The 21,946-nt window shown below is 45.6% G+C and overlaps 1 protein-coding gene across 5 annotated transcripts; it reads right to left on the bottom strand.

Annotated features, from left to right (window-relative positions):
* Window positions 1-3,562: 3,562 nt before the first annotated feature.
* On the bottom strand, window positions 3,563-21,100 carry GPR139 (G protein-coupled receptor 139). Of its 5 annotated transcripts, none has more exons than XM_065732294.1 (3): window positions 20,864-20,923; window positions 9,643-9,803; window positions 3,563-4,696 (listed from the first exon to the last, which is right to left on the bottom strand). In XM_065732294.1, exon 3 carries the CDS (start codon window positions 4,563-4,565, stop codon window positions 3,762-3,764), a length of 804 nt encoding a protein of 267 aa, XP_065588366.1. In that variant the 5' UTR covers window positions 4,566-4,696; window positions 9,643-9,803; window positions 20,864-20,923; the 3' UTR covers window positions 3,563-3,761. The 5 variants fall into 5 exon arrangements, with proteins under 5 accessions (XP_065588366.1, XP_065588363.1, XP_065588364.1 ...); XM_065732291.1 differs by having other exon boundaries at window positions 9,643-9,806; window positions 20,814-20,904; XM_065732292.1 differs by having other exon boundaries at window positions 20,814-20,898.
* Window positions 21,101-21,946: the final 846 nt, after the last annotated feature.

Here is a 21,946-nt window from a genome sequence, read left to right as displayed (position 1 = left end):
ATCACTTCCGGTGACTGCTCCCCAGGTCAAACCTTCCACTGGTGCTAGGAACAGGGATTTATTGACTTTAACAGCTAACCCTAACTCACAGCAGTTGAGGCTTCAGCTTACAAGGAAAAATTGGGCCAGTAATGATGTATATTGTACTTCTGTTTTGTTTTGTTCTTTCCAACATGTGAATGAACACTCATAATGCAAGGCTGTGTAACTGGTTTTGAGTAACTGTTGCAAGGACCAGTCTTATTTGCAGTGTACTGTGAACATCCAGAAATCCAAAGTATATAATAAGAACCTATAACTCAAACAAAATAGCCCCAAACGCTATAACAAGTTATGTACCATCTTAGAATTTATTATAATACAAACCCATCAAACACAGTATGTCTACTTTTGAAAGTATCAATATTCACAATTTAAATAGGTGATAAGACTCATAATTTTATATATCAATAACTCATCTAAAAAACGTTTTGTTCTTAGCTGTGGTCTCAAAGGAAACATACCTAACTGTAAAACTGTCCATTCACAGTTTATTGTTTATAATTGTTGATACTTGAAATATAAATTGAGTACAAAGGACCACCTCCAAAACAAAGATGATTTTATCTCCAGTATGCTTTTTCTCTAAATAATGAAGCTTTATGTGCTCAGTTAAGTTTTTAACTATTGGAAAATTAGGAGGTATGAATAACACAGCAAGATATTGGCTAGTTAGCAACAGTCATTGAAAGATGCTTCACAAAACCAAAAAATAAGGCAAGTATTACCAGCAGCAGCTCTCATATGCAGACCAAAAAAATTCAAGGCTTTATTATCCAAACTGGACTCTAAAAAGGCTTCAAACATCTGTTAACAAGATACAGCTCGATCCAAAGCCCTCCTAAATTGATGGGGATTGAAGAAACCAACCACAAAAGCCACATACAATCTTCCCTTTGACTTCAAGGGGCTTTGGAAGTAGGCTCTTAAAGCCCTAAATTATCAGAAATGAAATGACCACTCTATGTGAAAATTGCAGCATGTAATTTCTAAAGTGGTATGGGAGAAGCTTAGGAGTTGTTTTTTGAAATGAAGTTACAATCATTTAATGAGTTATCTTTAGTTGGAAATAAATATTGACTCAAAAAAAATTAATTATGGTAACTTACAAAAATACTTCATAAGGACAGGAAAAACTCATATGACACTGGTAGTTTGCAGGAAAACCACTGTTTACAAAAAACTGATAAATCACACCATGTGTATGGCAGCATATGACATGCACCTAATTGAGTTTTTTTTGTTTGTTTGTTTTTTGTTTTTTTAGTAAATAAAAGCCCTAGTTTTCTGTAAGGTTAGTTATATTAAGCTGAATAGTGAATATCTCGTATAAATACTTTTACAATAGATACATTCTTAAAAATGAATTACTCATCTATATAGATATTGCACTTTAAACTCATTCACATGTAACTCAGACTAGCATTCCTCATAACAAATTTAGCATAAAATAAGTTATAAATACAGTGTTTTCTCCAAAATGAGACATACAGTACCTTTTTCATAGGTAACTTTGGTTGCTATCAACTGACACATAAAGAACAGAGAGAGATTTCTGAGTAAGGTAGAAGGCATGACCACAAGATTACTTACGTAAAACACTAGTGAAAGGAAGAGTAATTTTAACCTTGCTGTGATAAATACAGCAAGGTTGAGCATCCCTTTTATGCTTTATTATTGCAAGTAAGTGTGATATTTTGCTGAGATTACTGGGACAAACAGGCCAGAATATGAGGGGGCTCTTCATTTCCCTTTGAATCTGCAGATTTAGGCTTGCAGCATTCCTTTGGCAAAGGTCAGCTTTTGCTCTGCCAGCTGTGCCCCTATCCTTGCCCCACCAGCATGGTCCTTGGGGTGTCGCAGCACCTGGCAGAGCAGTGCTGAGCATCTCACCCAACCCAATGGCTCTGCTGATGGGGAGGGTGTGGCACCGGCTCACTAGAGGTGCTGTGCCCATCTGACCTGAGTAGTCCTGACCTTTCCTGAGAAAATCCTTCTGCGCCTTTGCATGCAGCTCTACTCTCCATGGTTTGTGCTTTCTGCTGCCATTTCCTCCCACGGTGTGCTTGGGTTTGGGACAGGTTCTGGTCTTGCAGGATGCTAGTAGGATAGGTATGTAAATGCATGGCAGAGGGAAACCAGGCTGTTGTCCTCAGCAGGACTTCTGCAGACTTGGTATTTTTTAGGATGTGTTATGCACCAAAGCTGAGACATCCACAGATTTTAGAAGGATGCTTTCAATCCTCAGATCCCACTGAAGCAGCACAGACTGGATCCTTTTTTGGGGACCTTGCTGTAGTTGTCCCAGGTGCACCATGAGCTCCCCACTGGTAATGGAGATGGGCACAGACACAAACACGCTGCTAGCACCGGGCTGTGTTTTGTTTGAAGTTACTCAGAAGCTGCTGTGTTCACTGACCAAATTGTGCTTTCACCATGCAAGGAAGTCTGCTCTCAAATTTTAGTAAGGCTGTATTAAATGCCCAGTATCTAAGTAAAAAAGCTGGGGTACATGATTCTGAGAGACCATGTGCCAAGATCTGAAAACAATACAAAGTAAAAGAAAATGCACTTTAAGCCTTTTTGTAAATCTCTTCCCATTTTCTACACCCAGCATTGCTGTGAAGCCTTTTTTTTTTTTTTTGAGTGTAAAGAAAGAGAAGTTAAATTACTTTAAACAAGGTAAATACTTGAAACTAAACTTTGTTTTTACTGCTGTAGGGTATTTAATGGATTTAATGAATTTCTTTCACAAATAGTCTTAACAAATAAATTGCAAATCTGCAATAGGATAGTATAATCTGTCAGGAGAAAATCTCAGGTTTTATATATAGAATCCCTAAAGGCCTGAACGTGGGGGATAACTGAGAATCTTCACTGGTTAACAAGAAAACTAAGGGCTGTAATCACTCCAGGATCAGCTTGCAGGACCAGCTTCAGTGGGAGCTCTGCATCACGCAGGATTTGGCCTCGCACTACAGCGTCTTAAAATACTGTAATTGAAATAGCAGGAAAAATACACTGCTTTTGTTCTTGGCTCTAGAAACCTCTCTCCATCAAGCTCCCTATCTTGCTCGCATCTTAAATAACTTAAAACATATGAATATTAGCAGCTTGCAGGATTGCTTTCCATGCCAAAGCTGTAACAGGTTAAATAACAGTCCTCAAATCCTGCTCAACTGAGCCAAAAGGGGCTTGTCATAGTTCATGTCTCATGGACTGCCTCCTGCCAAAAGGTCTTTACAGCAAATCTGTGTGATGGTATTTCATGTCAGAGAGAACGCATCTTCTTTAGCAAGGGCACACAACAGAAATGACACCTTCCACAGTATGTTAAAGCATCCATTTGCTCTTTTGATGGTGAACTACATGGTCAAATAAGACTTTGTTGTTTCTGAAAAGTAATTAACTGTTGTGGCTTCTCCCTCCAAAGACTGCACTGATCTTTGGATGCAAAACGTTTGAGTGCAACTGAACACTAAGACTTGAACTCTGAAGCATACTCAAAATGCTGTGTAGAAGATGGAGGCATTTGCCTTCTCATTTCTGCTCCTAAAAATCAAGTGCTCCTATTCCCTCCTAAAAGTCTCATCTGCCCTCAGTCTCCCAGGGAAATGAAATCAGATTACCACTCTTTAAAACAGCCACTTCAGCAGGTTACATCCTGAAGATGTAACCACTTGTAAAGGACTTACACCCAGAAACTCCAATTATTACCCTCTTCATGGTGATATTTTTATAGGCTTTCCATTCTTATCATACTGGTAAACAAGCATTTTGATGCAATGGGAGTTGGCTGGGGAAATCCAAGGACTGCTTGTTATTGAAAAGTTATGGTTTGTATAGAATTGCACGGGTTGCTTCTGACACTTAAAGAAGGCTTTCAGTGTGCCAGCTGCCATTGTGCGAAATCTTTTGCTAATAAAACAGTAGAGGAAGAAATTAATTGCAGTGTTCAGCAATGCTAGCATATTGGCAATGTCTGACACAATATGTACCACCCAGCTGTTGTTTATAGGCGATACATAGAGGTGATACAGTATCATGATTATTCTTGGTGCCCAAAGTATGGCAAAAATAGAAGTTATAGTAAACAAAATGGCTGTTGTTTTCCCTGTGGAGTACCCTCGCAGACGGAAATTGCTCTTTCGTCGCAGCTTGTATACAATGATCGAATTAAGGATAAAGAAGATAGAACAGGGCACTAAGTAAACAGTAAAGCAGTGGATCCAGATGAGGACATGATGCATCGATGTGCTTATGTAGTCTTCAATCCAGATATTGGGCCACCAGTAGTAGGGAATGCTGGTCAAAAAGCAGGTGACATAAACACTTACAATGACTTTTCGAGTACGAGCAGGGTAGGAGACTGTATGATACTTAAGTGGATGGCACACAGCTATATACCTGTCCACTGTTAGTGGAACTGTAATCCAAATGGATGTGTGGATGGAAGAAAATTCCAAGACCTCAATTATTTTGTCCAGTACCTGAGGCATTTGTTTATTTAAGATGAAATCTTCCATGAGAAAGTCAACAAAGGCAATGAAGAAGAGAACGAGGATGTCAGCAGCAGCTAGAGCTAGAAGATAGTTGTAGGAGGACTTCTGCCTGCGAGCCACAAGCTGGGAGAGGATGATGACTGTCAAGATGTTTGCTGTGGAGACAAAAACACAGAGTTAGGCCTTTAAGATGTGACATCAGCTTTTCTGAGCAATTATTTGGAGAAGTAACTCTATTCAAGCACTTGGCAATATGACATTTATTGAAGTCTGAGAAACTGGAAGGGAAATGCTGTGTCTCTCAGAGCAGCTGTGGCACTGAGAGGAGCATGTGGCCCTGCTCCCAGCTGCATGTTACACTGTCACTTGGTGTCTCTACACTCCAGGAAAAGGGACAGAAAGTTAGGCCCTTTGGTTGCTGTGTGGGGTTAGGTGATGTCCAGCAGCCCTTTACCACCTCCCTAGAGCAGATGTAGAGGCAGAGCGGTGGCTCTGGTGCTGCTCTCTGGGTGCCCCTGAACATCCTGAGCAGGGGGCTGGGAGAGCTAGCCACACACAGCAAGGATGAGGGCACAGCAAGGAAGTTCTGCTGAGGAATTGGCTGTAGTACGACAGAAGCTCTCCTCCTGCTGCCCTGCCCAGGCTGGCCCTGCAGCAATGGGATATCTTACACATCATGTCTTACACACGGGATACCGATCGAGCAGAGGATTACCAGGACAGCATGTGTCTCAGCTCTTCCCAAAAGTTAGCTGCACTTTGCAAGGCCTTGAGACATTCCCAGCTACGCCCATGATATCAGACCCACTCTCCTACAGATTGCCTTTGGGGATATGTCTCTTCCCCCACCACTGAAATAAAGACATGCCTGATTAGCGGCAGCTGCTCTACAGAAGTCCTTCCCAAGATTACAAAGTCTTTTTCCTCTGGAGTGATACAGCTGAGTCTTTACGGAAATCCTGCTGCTCAAGTCATACATGATGGATGTTCTGGCTCAGCAGAAACGTAAACATCCCTGAGCATCCTGAGAATCTTTCTGCTTGCAACTCTCTGGCTGCAACACAGACCCATCACCTAAATTGTGTCTGGAAGTACTGTGACACTTTAATATTGTGGTTAAGTGCAAGTTTCCTCTCTGTTTTCACTGGCTGGTTTGCTTCAGACTTCCAAAGTTGTGATTCAGCTTAAAGATACTTTACTAGCTGGTTAAAAAGAAACCGTAAAATAGGTACCTGTATGTAAACGCTCTACAGGGCTCAGTCCTACATCTCCTGGCCCCACAGAGCTTCCCACAGTGGGAAGGTGCAGGACTTGCAGTCCTTGAGAGCTCTGCTGGAGCACTAAGGTAGAGACAAACTTTCAGCGCTTGCTCATGTTTGCTAGAAATTACTGTATAGTCTTGAATCAGGAGAAGAAAAAAAAAGCTGTAATTCTCCTCAGTAGCATGGCTGGCACGAAGCAGCCACGACTGCTCCCATCAGAAGTCTATCACTATCCTAGAATACCTGAAGCAGTGCTTAAAAATCAAAGTTCTGCTGGCATACTGTATAACAAACTGCCAAATACTTGTATTTGACATTTTTCTAAGTGCTGCATAAATCACATCTGTGCATTCAGTGCTTCAAACATTTCTGGCAGTTTTGATGGATTTCCCAAAACAAATCAACAATAACTGAAAGGATTCCTTCACATTAGAGAAAAAGGAAGCTAAAAGCACTAAGGTAATGATCTAAGATGTCCTACAACTGAAAACACACTTTTAAAAACAGTTTTACTCAATACTAGGCAAAAAATCCTTTCATAAATGTCTTCAAAACTTGCTTTCTGGGAGCTGTTTTAGGCTGTCAGGGAAATGAACTGCAGCAGAGTGAATGATCTAGAGTAATAGCCCTTTTAAGTGTCTTTTTTGTATTACCTGTTTGGGTTTTTTTTTTGTTTGTTTTTGTATTACTATTTTTGTATTATCTGAATTGAATAATTTTGTATCTTGGAACAAAACTAAAGCGAACATGACAGCCAATGGAATTGTTCCCTAGGTTAAATGTATGTACTTACATAATCTCCCCAACAATATTATCTGCAATCACCTTCAGGGGAATTTGCCTGATACTGCCCTCTTACCACTAATTCAGTCTCATTGATTTCAGCTCAGTGTGGACGTGGGAGTGATACTTAGAACCACGGTACCATTTTTAACTTCCTTGCTTAAAAATGCCTCTATTGTGCCTGCTGATCATCGAAGCACAGAACAACTTAGAATGGAAAGGACCATAAAGATCACTCGCTTCTAACCGCCTTGCCATGGGCACATTTGCCAGCCACTTTATCAGGCTGCCCAGGGCCCCATCCAGCCTTGCCTTGAATGTCTCCAGAGATGGGGGATCCACAACCTCTCTGGGCAGCCTTTGCCAAGTGCCTCACCACCCTCTGAAAAAATTTCTTCCTAGCATTTAGAATAAATCTACCCCCTTTTAGTTTAAAGCCATTCCCCCTTGTCCTATCAGTATCAGACTGTGTAAAATGGCAGTCCTACTCCTGCTTGTAAAGCTCCCTCCTGCAATGCTGTCTCCCCAGAGCCTTCTCTTCTCCAGACTAAACAAGCCTAACTCCCTCAATCTTTCTTCATAGGAGTGGTGCTTCTCCCAGTCTGTACACATATCTGGGATTGCCCCGACCCAAGTGTAACACCCCACATTAGATTCTCATGGGCCCACTTCTCAAGCCTGTCCAGATCCCTCTGGAGTCTCTCTCTTCTGTTGTCTCAGCAGCACTACTCAGCTTGGTGCCATCAGTAAGCTGCTGAGGGTGCACTCGGTCCCTGTATAGGAATTGTTGTGTCATAGCCTGAACCACTGATTGATCACCTGAGGCAAGCACTGAGTCAATGCAGGAGCACAGGTGAAGGCAATGTACCTGTGTGACTGGAAAGGGTGGAGTCTGGCTCCACCTCTCCCAGACCCCATTTAAAGGCTGACCACCACCAGGGAAGGATCTCTTGTTGGAGATCCCTCCTGTGTGGAGTCATTGGTGAACCTCAACCACCCTTTGCAATATCTCCTCTGAATTCCATCCTTTCAAATTACCTGCTCTACAGTCCCACTGTCTGTGTGTTGAAGAGCACCAGTCCGAAGATGGACCCCTGGAGAACACTGCTTGTGACAAGCCTCCACCTGGACATACAGCCACTGACAAGCCTCTGGCTGTGACCATCCAACCAATTCTTTATCCACCAAATAGTCCAGCCTTATCAGAGACAAGGATGTGGTGCAAGGCCACGCTGAAGGCCTTGCACAAGGCAGACAACATCAGTTGCCCTTCCTTTGTCCACAAATGCTGTCATTCTGTCCCAGAAGGCCACCAAACAGATTGGGCATGATCTGCCTTTGATGAAGCCATGTTGGCTACCTCGGATTTCCTCCGCATCTCACATGTGCCTTAACATCATCTTTTCCAGGAGGATCTGTTCCATGTTTCCAGGCACAGACACGAGGCTCATGGGCCTGTAGTTCTCTGGATCTTTCTTTCTCCCTTTCTTGAATATAGGAGTGATGTTTCTCTTTTTCCAGTCACTGTGGACTTTGCCTGACAGCCACAACTTTGATAATGGAGAGCAGCTTGGCAACCCCAACAGCCAGCTCCTTCAGAGCTCTGGCATGCATGTCATCTGGCCCGACTTGTGCACATTCAGCCTCATGAGGTGGTCTCACATTTGCTCTGCTCTTACACTGGGAGAGAATTTGTTCTCCTAAGCCCCACTTACAAGTTCAGGGCCATGGGAGGAATGGGAAGCCTGGCTGGCTGTGAAGACTGAAGCAAAGAACTTATTAAGTGCCTCAGCCTTCTCTTTGTCTGAAGGGGCCAGCTTTCCCTTTTCATTTATCAGAGGAGGTACGTTCTCCTGTGCCTGTCTCTTATGCCCAGTGCATCTCAAGAAACCCTTTTTACCATTTTTCCCCTGCCAAGCTTGGATTTGAGCTTGATTGGCTGGATTGTTGAGGGCAGGCTCACTGTCACTGCATTCCCCCTTCAAACCTAGTTTAAATCCCCATCAATGAGTGCTGATAGTTCCTAGGAAAGAATTCTTTCCCCGCTGTGACCTAGGTGGACCCCATCAGTAGCTGTCAGGACTGAGTAAACCACACCACGGTAAAAAAAAAAAAATCCTGAGGTGGCCCAGCATCTCAGCCATGTATTTATGAGATTGGCTTTCCTGGTCCTCTCAGTATCAATCCCTGCCACTGAAGGGACAGAGAAAAATACCATGTGTACTCCTGCTCCATCCACTAACTGCCCCTGAAGACCCTTTTGATAGCCCTCAGGCTTCTCTCAGTGTCATCATTGCTGCCACCTGCAGTGATGAGCCCTAGAGGGTAAAATGAGTGATGTACTGTCAAGGATATCCTCAAGTCAGAGCACTTACTTTGACAGTGCCGGTCACTCATTTTTGGCAAGCCAGGCTGAACAGCTTGGCTTCACAGGTATTGGATATGACTTCGTTTCACTGCAGCAGTAGCAATTGGAGCTAGCATGCAGCAAGGGGAACAGCTGGGGACTCTGGGACACAGCCACACAGGCAGAGAGCTGCTGCAGAGATGCTGAAGCCATGTCCAGTCCAGGTATGGCAGCATTACTCCCCATCCCATTTGCCCTTTCTAGGAGTACTGGTGTTTGGTCCTACCAAACCCTTTGTCCACATGAACAGATTTATAAACAGACCCTTCCTCAGTCCCTTCTCCCCCCACCTTTCACACAGCTCCCAGCAATGGCAGTAACAGGGTGCTGAAATGCAAGTTCAACACCAGCAAGCTTTGCATGGTGAGTTGGATTAGAAAACTGATTTGACAAAGCAAGCTTTGTCCAATTTTTCTGCAAGGGTCATGGTATCTTGTATTGAAAATGCTTTCCCTGGGATCACATAAGTGCTTTTCTGGTTGGATGATATGAAATATAATAACATCACTGACTTTGTGAAAACATATATATAGTGGGGTGCAGCAGAAAGCTGCCTGCATCACAGCATCTTAGGTTTGAGAGTATTTGTCTTGCTTCAGGCTGTATATGGAAAGCAAAGAGAAGGTATGGAAAAGTCTCAGTCCTTCACCTGTTTCCTCAGTAGTGATAACATGGTCCTTGATACGTCCTCAAACACTCTTTAATGAGAAAGGAGTGGCAATGCTGTTCTATGTGAACTGTGCCCTTGTTGTTGGTGACTCCTGGACACCCTCTCCATCCCCTGCGAGTTCTCCTGTGGGCAAAGATGACCTGCTGGGGGCAAAAGGGGATGGATAAGCATATAAGATAGAGACCACATTTTAACTGTGTTTACCCTAATTCTTGTCCTAATGTTGTATTCAGGGGTGAGGACAATGGGATAATGATAAAAATATAAAAATATTTCTTTATTATAACATAAGTACTGCTACTGCTGCTGGATGAGTCAGTGCCCCTAAACTGTCTTGGACAGCAGTGTCCATTTCTTGCAGTATTTTTTTTTCAAGATACTAAGTAGTTTAGGTCACCTGGATTTCAAAAAGATTGATCACAATGTTGGGAGTTGATTAAGAGATGACAGATGGGAATTTATGCTTCTTGCAGTGCAGTATTCTGAATTTAAAAATATGTAGTTGAGAATTGAGGCTTGATTAGGGACTTGTTGGCTGAAGCCTCAAGAGACAACAAATACCAAATAATGAGAAGCAACTGTCACAAATGGTGGAGTCTCAGTGCATTCCCTTCAGTCATGAGGATCTATCACCTTTGAAATACAGCATGGTCTCTGACACCCAAACACCATCAATCTGCACTACAGACCCTTGGTTCCCACCTGGGTTTGCTCCCTATGGTATGCCATCAGCATGCTGCCCTGTTTGAGTCCCCTGCAGTGCCTGGGCAGTCTTCTGCACCTCCTCAAGCCCTGCCTGTGACCTAAGAGCACAACTTTTTCCACAGCTTTTTGTGTTGTAGATTATAGTCACAGCTCAAGTAGTGTCTAACCATAGCTTTTGTGTGGAGTTCACACAACTCCTTCCATCACCTATTATCACCACATGTGAGCTTAAGCAGGAGCAATTCTGTCTGTCAAAAGAAGAAACAGGCATATTCCTTGGCTTTGGCTTTTTTTTTTTTCAGCGAGCATTTTGCATGCACGCAGCAGGCTGTGCAGCAAAATAGACTTCACAAGTTGAAGTGCTGCTGTGTAGTGAGTAAGGCCTGCTGTGTGGCTCAGCAGTTCACTGTCATAAACTACCTAAATTAAGTAGCCATGAGGGTTGGTTACTGAATATGATACACACTAGGTCACTAGATATAATGGACACCTTTTACCAAATGCAGCTGTTGCTAGGATCCCTACAAATCACTGCAATGTAGAAACTACCAGCCATGCATTAGCCACCTGACTGGCAGACAGAGAGACTATTTATGAACACAAAATTCTAAGTTCCTTTAAACATGTAAGCCACGCCTCCTTCACAGATTTAGAAATTGTGAGACTTTAGATACAACTCATTACAAATATATGCTGAAATAGGCTTGGTGGGAAGAGATGATTTCCTCTGGGCCAGGAGGCAATATTAAAATGTAAACATGCACAGTGCTCAGCAAACTGACCTGAGCACGGTTACTAACATAGCCATGTGCCAGCGGTTACCAGAGCTGAGAGGCAGACAGTATTCAGCCTTTACTTTGTGTAGCAGCTCTCGTGGGACACTGATGACAATGGGAAGAAATCATTTTAAAAGACAAAAGCCATGGCAATGTAAACATATGTTTATTGGGTTGGCTGTAGCCAGTTGCATGTCTTGAAATGAAATCTGCATCTCATTGGTCATTGGAGGATGCAGGGAAGTTTGGTATTTTCCTCTTGCAGGCAGCATGAGTTGAATTGAGTTCAACCTCAGCACTTCAGCAGATGGGAACAATCTTTTGAGAAAGGCTCTTAGGAGATTTGTGCTCAGAAACTCCATGTGCACAGACACAATGCAGGGCCAAAGTGAGAGTGCTGGTAGAGCTACCAAGCATCTGCTCCGCTGCCCAGCACAGCTCAAGCTCCCCTGCACAGCAGAGGATGGAGCAGCAGCCAGGGACAATGCAGCACTGACTTGTCCTTAGAAGTCACAGGTGAATTATTGCATCAAGTGTCACCAGCCTAGCTCCAATAGTGAAATCTGGCTTCTGGGGCCATTTTTCTTCCTGACAGCATTTATTAACTGAGGCACCTCTGGGGAAGAACACTGAATGGTGCACTCTTCTCAAGGGTCAATGAGGCCAGAGAAAAATTTTAACCAAGCCAAGAGCACTTCCTCAAGGGCACAGATGCGGTAATAGTGCAGAGACACTGATGGTGAGTGTTCATTCTGAGACTTGCCAACCACTCAGGCTTGTTAAGTGCATTAACATGTTTGGCAGACAGGAATAATTACATCACAATGCTTTTGGTTTTCCTAAAGAGTTGGAGTAGGCTTTTGCACATAGTATTAATAACATAGAACAGTGTTTGCAATATGAAAACTGCCAGAAGGAAGAGTAGAATAAGCCTCCATGGAAGGCCAGCAGTCATGCTGTCATGTCAGAGAGCTGGCTGTCCTCTTGCTTGTCCTCCCCCTCCTCATCTACTCTATCTAACTAGGGATAGAGTCTATCCCTAATTCACTGCCTTGGTGCCAGAACTTGACTTACATGCCTTGGTCTTTCTCTCCAATCTCCAGAACAGCACCAAATGCCATGCGCAAGCAGGGATAATCTCTCACTGACAGTTCTGGGGACTACTCCTTCCCTTTTCCTCAAGTCTGCTGCTGACCCCAGTAACACAGCAGCACCGCTCCAGGAAAGACACTGAAGGTGGTTCTGACAATGTGGTTCTGTTTTCAGAGCTGTAATGCTAAGTCTTGAACACCTCACTGACACATCAACTAAGCGGATTTGTATATTTTCTTTTAGAGAACTAGCTTTTCATGCATTCCAAAAGCACAGACAGAAATGCAAACAGAAGGGCTTCTCTGAAAGTAATGCCTCTTAATTCATTATGTCAGCCACAACATCAGAGGCAGATGTTGGTGGGATGGCAACAGAGCTTGAACCTTCCCATCCATATTCCATTACATGTTGTTACCATGTGATAGATGGCAGCAGAGGGGCACACTGACAGAACGATGTCTGATGCGGAAGTGCAGATGAAGCAAAGGGGTACCAATTAATTCCTCCATGTACAAAAAATGACACACACTGACATTCATCAGCACTTGCTGAATGTTTACAGAGACTGAACTTTGGATGCTGGTACAGTGAGGGGTGGGTGGTGACAGTGACAACAGATCACCTCTGCTGGTGCAGATTTGTAAGAACACTGTATGCAGCTCTCATATATCACTGCTAAAAATGCACAGCTAATGACAGTAACTGTGTTGAAAAAATAGTGCTGATCATCTGCTCTATCGAATAGTGTTATGGTGCCCTTTTTACCTGTTGTGGTTTTCATGGGAATAAACAGGTGTTACTTTTAGAGTGAACTCTGCATTTTCCTCACCCAGCTGTGAACTGACACATCTGCTTAAGGAGCTTACACTACCTCTAAGGTAGCAGAGAAAAGAGGTATAACTAGATTATGATGAGATGTGAGCAAGGAAACAAGCTTTGAGCACTGTCCAGTAATATTTCAGGAAATTTTCATATAACAGATGGGCAATCCAAATACTGTTCTTCTCTTTCATTGGATTTTGAAGGGCAAATCTATTGTCTTGTAGCTGTTGAAAGTTTGACCCAAATATCTGGGGAAAGAGCACCTATCTCTGCTGAAATCAGTGTAGTTTTGCCATTTATTTCCGAGTGACATAAGCAGTAATAATCCCCACAGGTGTTACGCTGCTCCATATTTTTAAGGATTCCAAATCAATACTGAGACAGGATAGGCAAGGATATGCCCTTTCCTGCATTGGGTCTGCAGTGCAGACAGCCTCTAATGACAGTATCTGTGGGCTGTCAGCAAAATGTTAGAGGTCTCAAGCTGAGTAACTTGAGCTTAAAAATGACAAAACCATCCTATCCTTTTGATACTAAACGTCAAAGCACCGAGGTGGGTTGCAAAGACATTCAATGGGATAGCTAGGATGGAGGAAGGACATGATTTCATAAGAGTAGTATCATGAATTCTTTACTGAACATGAATAATTAAAAGTATTTTACCTTTGATTGTGGTTTGGCTGAAAACAAAGTCTTCCTGCAGCAGTAGCTAACAAAACAGGACTTCATGTCTGCAAACCCCATGGCTGAGTTTTCTCAGAGGCAATGCCAACTTTAGGCAATAAGCACGGATTTGCAGGCTATGTAAAGCCATCACCATTAGGCTTTATTTTCCCCACTGAGCATATACTGCATCCACTCTAGATATATTGCTCTTTGGTGTGACAGTCTGGACAGCAAACAAAACATCTGGAACAAACAAATGTTTCTGAAACATCCTAGCTGGAAGGAAATGGTTGAAAGGCAATCTGTCTTGGAACCAAGAGCAGCTGCTTACGTACCTGGTAACTGAGAAAACGCAAAGTTAACTGACAGTACATTCCAGGGATTCTTTGTTTCAGGTGATACAAGAAAACAATTTCAGTTAAAAAAAAAATCTGTTCAGTGTGTTCATAGGCAGGCTTATCTCCTCTTTCATGGGTAATATGAGAAAACTCCTTTTGGTCTTCTTCCACACTGTTGATCCCAGTCCTACTTAGCTGCCTCTGCACAACCATACTGGTGTCCTAGGAAACAACCCATGCAATCTTCTTTTATCTAGTCACCCCAAACGGCACAGACAGCACTCCTGACTTTGAGGTTTAAGATCTTGACATATGTATGCAAAAGTTTAACTTTGGTTCTGCTTCCTTTCTTTATGTCTCGGAGTTACTGGGAAAAGACCACCTGAAACTGAAAGCCTTTGTGCCTACAGACTGTTTTGTACCTGGAGCATGAATGCAGGGAGAGATCAGGTCAGGAAATCTCTTTTGTTTATCTGCCTACAAAATATTGTTTTGACATATGTGATTGAAGACCTTCTCCCACTGGTTTATGTCTGCTGATTCACTCCCTTTTTACTGAGGGGAGCAGAAAGAGGAGGAGGATGAGAGAACTAAGTAATGGGGTGGATGAAGAACAGCAGGATATCAGACTGCCTAGTGCTTTTGAATGGCTTGACTTCTTAACAACTGGGGGCTCTGCATTACCCACCTGCAGGGAAAACTGGCTGTGCTCCCTCTTTTGTATTGCCATTGCAAGGAAAAATCTCCTTAGGAGATCCTTCTTCCCAATCCTTTATAGCACAACCACGCAAGGTTGTGCACTTCATAGTCTACTGAGCCTCCCCAGTATTGTATCTCATTATCATTTCAGCTCTGATAACATTGTTCCCTAGTGATATGCATAACAGATCAACATTAACAGCTGTATCAAGTCCTCTTCTGCATTAGCATAGGTTCTGCCATACACTTCCTTCCAGACTGTAAAGCTTTAAGTGCACACAGTTTCCAGACATACTGACCAAATGAAACAGCTCCCGTCTGTATGCCTTGCTGGCACCATTTCTGTGCAGGAACACTGTAATGAATCTATTATTTTTCATAAATCTTCTCTCCTTAAATAAAAGCATTCATTTTACTATAGGAAGTGACACAATGTAAGCATATTAGCTGGACATTTGTTCCCCTCTGTCCACTAATGCTCCTGTTACCATGCTTTGCTTGCTTTGACAGCTGAGATAAGAAGTTCAGCCAATCTGTCCTTCTTTAAGCAGCATGGCTTTGGGTCCAATTCAGATTTTAAGTCAAAGACAGCACCATCTTCGAATAAACAGCCTCAAGAGGGTTCAGCTCTTATTTATTGTGTGAAGTCAATCCAATGAGTGACAACCGAAGAGTGCTGGATTTTCAAGGTTATAACTGCATATAACAATTCTCCCACTCATATTTTCAGATCTTCCTTTAGTGCATCTATAGTTCAGATGTGTTGTTGTTACAAGAAAACCTATTTATTTGGGTGTTGAAAATGTTTTCTTTAATCAGAAACCTGTACTATGTTTGCAGACTGGGCTAGAAAGTGGACGGCAAGAATACAAAAGGGATCAGACACTCCAGTAAGTGTGCCGTATGTACACCTACCTGCTGCCTGCTTTGGTCTCCAATTACCTGCCACGTGAGTCACCTACAGATACTGCCACCTGCCTCTCCTCCTATTCCTTTTACTTATGTATATATTTACAGAGAGCAAATCAGATCTGGTTCCCCCAACACCACCACAGCAGAGGAAGCTGGGCTGGGCTGTCAGAATGCTCAGATTCATTCTGTTTGTTCCAAGGACACCACTAGCCCATCTCCACCCTCCTCTTTCCTTCACACAGTCACATCACTTCCTTTTTTTTTTGCCCTTAGCCTCATCAACTGTTAAAGCACCAGGTGTCCTCTGTGCATTCTCTCCCCTCTTCCACTCTACCAGTGGCAAGAACATCAAGGCAACACTCAGCTGCTTCTATCACAATCCCCTCCTCCTGCTGCTTTTTCTGCACAAATTGTCTGTTCTCTCTTGAAGTGCTCGGTTTGGTTCCATCTCCCTCCTCAAACAGTCCCAAAAGTCAGCCAGCTTGTAACAACCTAGGAAAGTGCTATATACCAGCTACACTTTTGCCTGCAGTAAATACAAAAACTTAGTATATGATGCAAATCTTTTACCATGCTCAGACTGGGCACAGATCTCAGACCAAGGATGGTCAGCTCACAGCCCACCAGCAGCACCTGCCACACCAGGACAATTACTCTAGCCTGGACACCTCCTTATTCCAAGATGCACATGGGGAGAAGGCTCCAGACAGACCAGTTCTCCCACATTTCTCTTTTACTTAGACTACACTGAAGCCTGCACAGGTGCAGTACAGACCCATGAGTCACTCTGACCCCTAACAAGCATCTGGCTTGCTGTGTGAGGACAGCTGGTCTGTCATCTGTTAGGTAAAGGTCCATGAGGTGCAACTCTTCCTTGATATGTCAAACAGTTAGGTACCCCTAAGAGACTACTCACTCCTCTAGACTAGGACTACTGCTTCTCTCTCCCTGCATGGAGCCCACTGAGTGTGCTGTGTGTGGGGTGGGGGTTTAAATAACCCAAGCTGTCCCTGTCTCTGGAACATTCCGTTCAGCAGCAGGTCTCACACAAAAGCTACATGTTGGAGGTAATCATCTGCCAAGTGTGTGCAGGCTGCTTTCCCAGCCTTGCAAAGTCCTCAATCTACGTTTAAATTGGTTTTAAGCAGAAAGCTAAAGCAGGAGTAAAGGAAATGTCTGGGAGGACTCGAGTGTCCAGGTGGATAACAGGCCCGCCACAAGCCAGTAGGGTGCCATGGTGACCAAGAAGGCCAATGGGATCCTGGGTTGCATTAAAAAGAGCGTGGTCAGAAGGTCAAGGGAGGTGATCTACCCCCTTTACTCTGCCTTGGTGAAGCCTCACCTGGAGTACTGTGTCCAGTTCTGGACTCCCCAGTACAAAAAAGACAGAGATCTCCTTGAAAATGTCCAGCGGAGGGCTACAAAGATGATAAAGTTCCTCAAACACCTATCTTATGAGGAAAGGCTGAAAGACCTGGGTCTGTTCAGCCTCAAGAAAAGAAGACTCAAAGGGGATCTGATCCATGTCTATAAATATCTAAGGAGCAGGAAGCAAAGGGATGAGGCTGGACTCTTCTCAGCAGTGTGTGGTAACAGGACAAGGAGAAATGGTCACAAACTGAAGCACAGGAACTTCCTCACAAATGTGCATAGGAACTTCTTCACAGTGCAGTCACAGAGCACTGGAGCTGCACTGAGAGGTGGTAGGGTCTCCTTCTCTGGAGATGTTCAAGACCTGCCTGGACATCTACCTATGCAACCTGGCCTAGGGAGCTTTGGCAGGGGGTTGGACTCAATGATCTCTAAAGGTCCCTTCCAGCCCCTACGATTCTGTGATTATGTGATCTGGGGCTTGGACTCTCCAAGCAGCCAGTTTGGAGCGGCACTCCCCCAGAGTGCCTGTGCAAGTCTTATCTCCCAAGGACTGTTAGGGTGCTGGGTGTAAGCCTGTATTTTATGCTGATATTGGGAGGAAGAAACCCCAGGAAGCATGATCAGGCCTGGCCTGATCTTGGAAATGTTGCCTTTCCATCCTTTCAGCAATACACTATACCACCCAAAGGGAAAGGTGATTATAGACAAGGTAATTCCGCTCCTGCTGCACCTTCTCATGAAGGAGACAGCACTGCTGATCCTGGGTTGCCCTTCCCAGCTGCCTTTGGTGTCACTGTCACTACAGGAGCTATTCAGTGCAGCTACTTTGTGCAGCTCTCACTAGCAGAGATGGTATGAGAGTGGATATTTGTTGCTTCCTCACCTTTCCAGATTCCTTGATTGAATAGGAGCAATTTCTTCCCTCCCCCACATCCAACAACAGCACCTCTTCTCTGACACTTTTCTTCGCTGAACCAAGAAACACCTCCATTGAGCCTTCCTGCAGCCCTTCTTCCCTCCCAGGTATTAATAAGTGTTTCAGAGGTCCTCCTCCACTGCCAGAAAAGGTGAGCACAGGGACAGCAGAGCGGGGAGCTGCAGAACAGCTCCACGAGTTGTAACACCTGCCCCTCTCGCCGTGTCAGTAAGACCCCACCACCAGCACTGCTGCCTCTCTGCTCCTCAAGGGTAAAGGGACTTCACTTTCCTCTCTTTTTTTTCTCTACCTTTTTCAGACTTTCTGGAGCCTGGTTGAACAGGGAGGGAGAGAGTCACGGCCGAGAGAAGGATCTATGCAGATGTCTACATTACACAAGCAAGGGAAATGGTGCTTTCTCTGCATACACAATCAGGCCTGGCCTCAAAATGCATTGTTGAGTTTGTGAAATTTGTTCTCATCAGTCTTCTCCAAGACTGAAGGCAATGAATTTCCATTTCAGAAAATGTGCTGCACTCAAGAGGACAGATCCTAAATGACGTCTCAAATTCATGGCATCATGCAAAACTAATTGCTCAGACCCTACCAACTTCAGCGCTCTTTGTCTAACAGGTAAGTAAATATGTTGTCTCTACAGTTTCCTAATGTTAAAAAATTGAAGAGTGGCTTCAAATAAAAAAGATGAAGAGCCCTTTTATCATGCTCTATTACATGCAGCATTTTCAGGAAAGCTTGCCTGTCTGAGTCTTCCTCTAACTATACCCAGCTAGTTTCCCTCTCTGCAATCTCAGGGTGAGCATTCTGAGTTTCTCACACGTGTATACCCATGTTTTCAGGTTTCATTGACAACGCTATCCTCAGACATGCGCTGAACAAGCTGACAAACTGACAACCTGGTGTGAAACCACTGAACTCAGCAGTGCTACATAATCAAATGCTTTGGATAGTCCTGTTAAAGGCTATTGCTAGTGTCACTGCTGTAATCAAGAGAATGAGAGGTGCCCACAGCCAGGCTGGATGGGGCCCTGGACCGCCTGATCTGGTGGGGAGAAGTCAGCCCACAGCAGGACGGACCTGGGGGCAGGGCAACCCAAGCCATTCTGTGCTTCTATGAAATGGATGTTTAAAGTCTTGAGAGATGCATGCCAGCATCGGTTTGTATCATTCATCAGTTTTAACCAGTTTTTAGAATGACAGCATTAGGTCTGTAATTACAACATACTATCCCAAGGGAGCTGGTGCAAGTGATGTGCATAACACTCATCAAGTGATTTTTCTTGTCTGTGTATGTAAGACTTTGCCCCATTTAAGAGAAATGCAGGGCAAGCTTAGCCATAGACATTTTCATTACACCTACTTCATAGAATTATAAAGGTTGGAAAAGACCTCTAAGGCCAACCAGTCCAACCGTCCACCCACCACCAACTGCCCACTAAATCACCAACTGCCCACTAAATCACATCCCTAAGTACTCTAACTAGATATTTCTTGAACCCCTCCAGGGACAGTGACTCCACTGCCTCCCTGGGCAGCCTGTTCCCATGCATCACTAATCTTCCTGAAAAATCGTATTTCCTAATATCCAACCTAGTATCACTGGATAATCTTGAGAGAGACTCGGTCAGTTCCTACAGGAGTGATATTGAGACTGAAGCCTGTCATTACTGAGGAAATCCAAACAGCTCCCAAGGGATGAATGAGGAAAGAACGACCTCCACATCCCTGCAGGTCTAGACTGACCTCACCAATGCTGTGCAGCACAGACAACTGCAGATGCCCCATGTGTTCTGGGGGTAAATACAGGACTTCACTTTCCAGTTCTCTGAACTATTTGCCAGTCTGCAAATTTTAATTATAAGCCAGGAAGAAAAAAAAATAACACACAAAGAGCATTGATTCACATGCAGAGCTGTAATTGCACATGTGGTGCTCAGAGACAGGCTTCTCATTTGATTAATGTGAATTAATTGCTTTAAATGTTATTTTCTAAGCCAGAGGAATCAAGGTGAACAAAACACCCAGAAGTTAATGGATGCTTTCAAACTCTGCTGTACTGTGCCCTTTGCATCCTGCTTCGTTCCAGTACCACTGACTGCTCCAGCCCTCCCCCGACTCCTGTTCTTTGGATCACGGCTGCTCTCCGAGGGCCGGAGGTGCCGCAGCCCGAGCAGCCTCTGCGGCCCCGAGGGCACTGCACGGAGTTCAAAGCTCGGCCGGGATGCGAATGCCGATGCCCGCTGGCACCTGCAGCGGTGTTCGCCCCAAGCCTGAAAACTTCCCTTTCCCGTCACTTCGTTCTCTTTTTTCTAGTCAGTCTGCCTTCCCCAGCACCTCTGCAAAGCCTTTGTTCCCTTTTTATGTGGTAAACGCCACCGAGGACCGCACAGCGGAGCTTGTTGCAGACCTTGTTGCAGAGCCCCGCTTCCAGAGACCTCTGGGCGAGATCCTTCCGCGACCGCCGTGGGGCACAGACCCCAAACCCGATCTCCTCGGTCCCCTGCACTCCGCCGCCCTTTTCGGAACGCTGCGTTCGTCTGAGCTCGGCCGTCTGTCCCCAGGGACGGCCCCGGGGTCGTGCTCCCACCACTACCAGCAGGACAGGCAGCAGGCGGGGACGGCGTCCTCACGTTTTCGGGATCGCTCCACTTTCAACGGCCGAGCGGCTGACGGCTGAAACTTGGTGACGGGCTGTATACCCGCGGCCGGGCGCGACGGCGCTAAGAATGCAGAACGGTGATCCGCTCGCAGCGCCCGGGAGCGAAGCATCAGCCCAGCGGGAGCCCGTCCCCGGGGCTCGGGGCCGGAGCTTCCGGCGGCGGCGACACTCACCTGGAAGTCCGAGGCAGAGCAGCAGGCTGTAGTAGACAACGGGCACGTACCCCAAGCCACAGCCATAGCGGTGGTGCGGCAGCAGGGAACCGTTGTGGAGGTGGAGGTGGTTGTGCTCCATGAACCTGCTCTCCCCGTGGCCGCGCCGCCGCTCGCTCCGCCGCGCCGACACGCCCGCCCCTTGCACGCTCAGCGGCAGCGGCGGCGAGCGCGACGCAACCCCCGCGGCGGGAGGCAGCGGTGGCGACACATGGCGTAGCTCCGGCAGCGCGGGACTGAGGTGACGGGAGGCGAGACGGCGGCGGCACGGTTCCGGCGGGCGGGGCGGGGGCAGCCCCTGCCGCGGGCGGCCGCGCTCTCGTCCTCCGACGCTGTCGACCTCCGGGCTTGTGTCGCGGTGTGGTTCCCACCCGGTCCTAGGGTAGGGCCGCGGTCGGCGAAGCGAAGGCCCGCGGAGTGGGAGAAGCCCGGCGGGACGGGCGGAGAAGGGCGCGGGAGCCGCCGCCTGGGGACCGCGCCCTCCTTAGCCGCGCTCCGCCGCTGGCCCTGGGCGATCCCCGCAGCGCGGCCGGGCGTGGTGTTTCCGGGCTGGGGGCGGTGGGGCCGGGGGCAGTGTCGCGGCATTGCACCCCGAGAGCGTGTCCCGCAGCGAAGGGCACCGAAAGGGCATTTCTCTCCAAGTTAGCGTACCATTAACAGGACAGTAAAAGCACGGGCAGGTCTGTCGCTGTCAATCCTCCCTCTAGGAGGAAGTTGGTAAACCCACACGTGAGTGTTTTCATTTGTAAAATGGAAACACCGACTGAGTGCGATGCCATTGCCACTCTTCTCCCGGCAGCATTGGGGCTTTATGGTCCGCACCCCAACCTCAGGCCATACAGCGCACTGTGGTGAAAGGAAACAAGAGTTTGACCACGTTCCATCAATTCCTCAGCATTTATATGCCTCAGTACGTGATCTCGTGTAATAAATAAAGGATTTGGAGTTACGTGTGTTACGTGAAGCTGCTGGAGTGCAGGCTGCGTGCTGCAGTGGGCATGCTGGACAGCGGCAGCGTGTTGATGGGCTTGGGGTTGTTGTCTGGTAGGTGCTTAATTACAGTGCACTGTCACCGGGCAGAAAAAGTTTCCCAA

This window comes from Cyrtonyx montezumae, unplaced genomic scaffold, assembly GCF_038088225.1.
Source record: "Cyrtonyx montezumae isolate F1298 unplaced genomic scaffold, pur_monq_1.0 scaffold_16, whole genome shotgun sequence".
In the NCBI taxonomy this organism is placed as follows: Eukaryota; Metazoa; Chordata; class Aves; order Galliformes; family Odontophoridae; genus Cyrtonyx; species Cyrtonyx montezumae.
The sequence above is the reverse complement of the archived record's forward strand: the minus strand, read 5'-3'. Positions and strand labels throughout refer to the sequence as shown.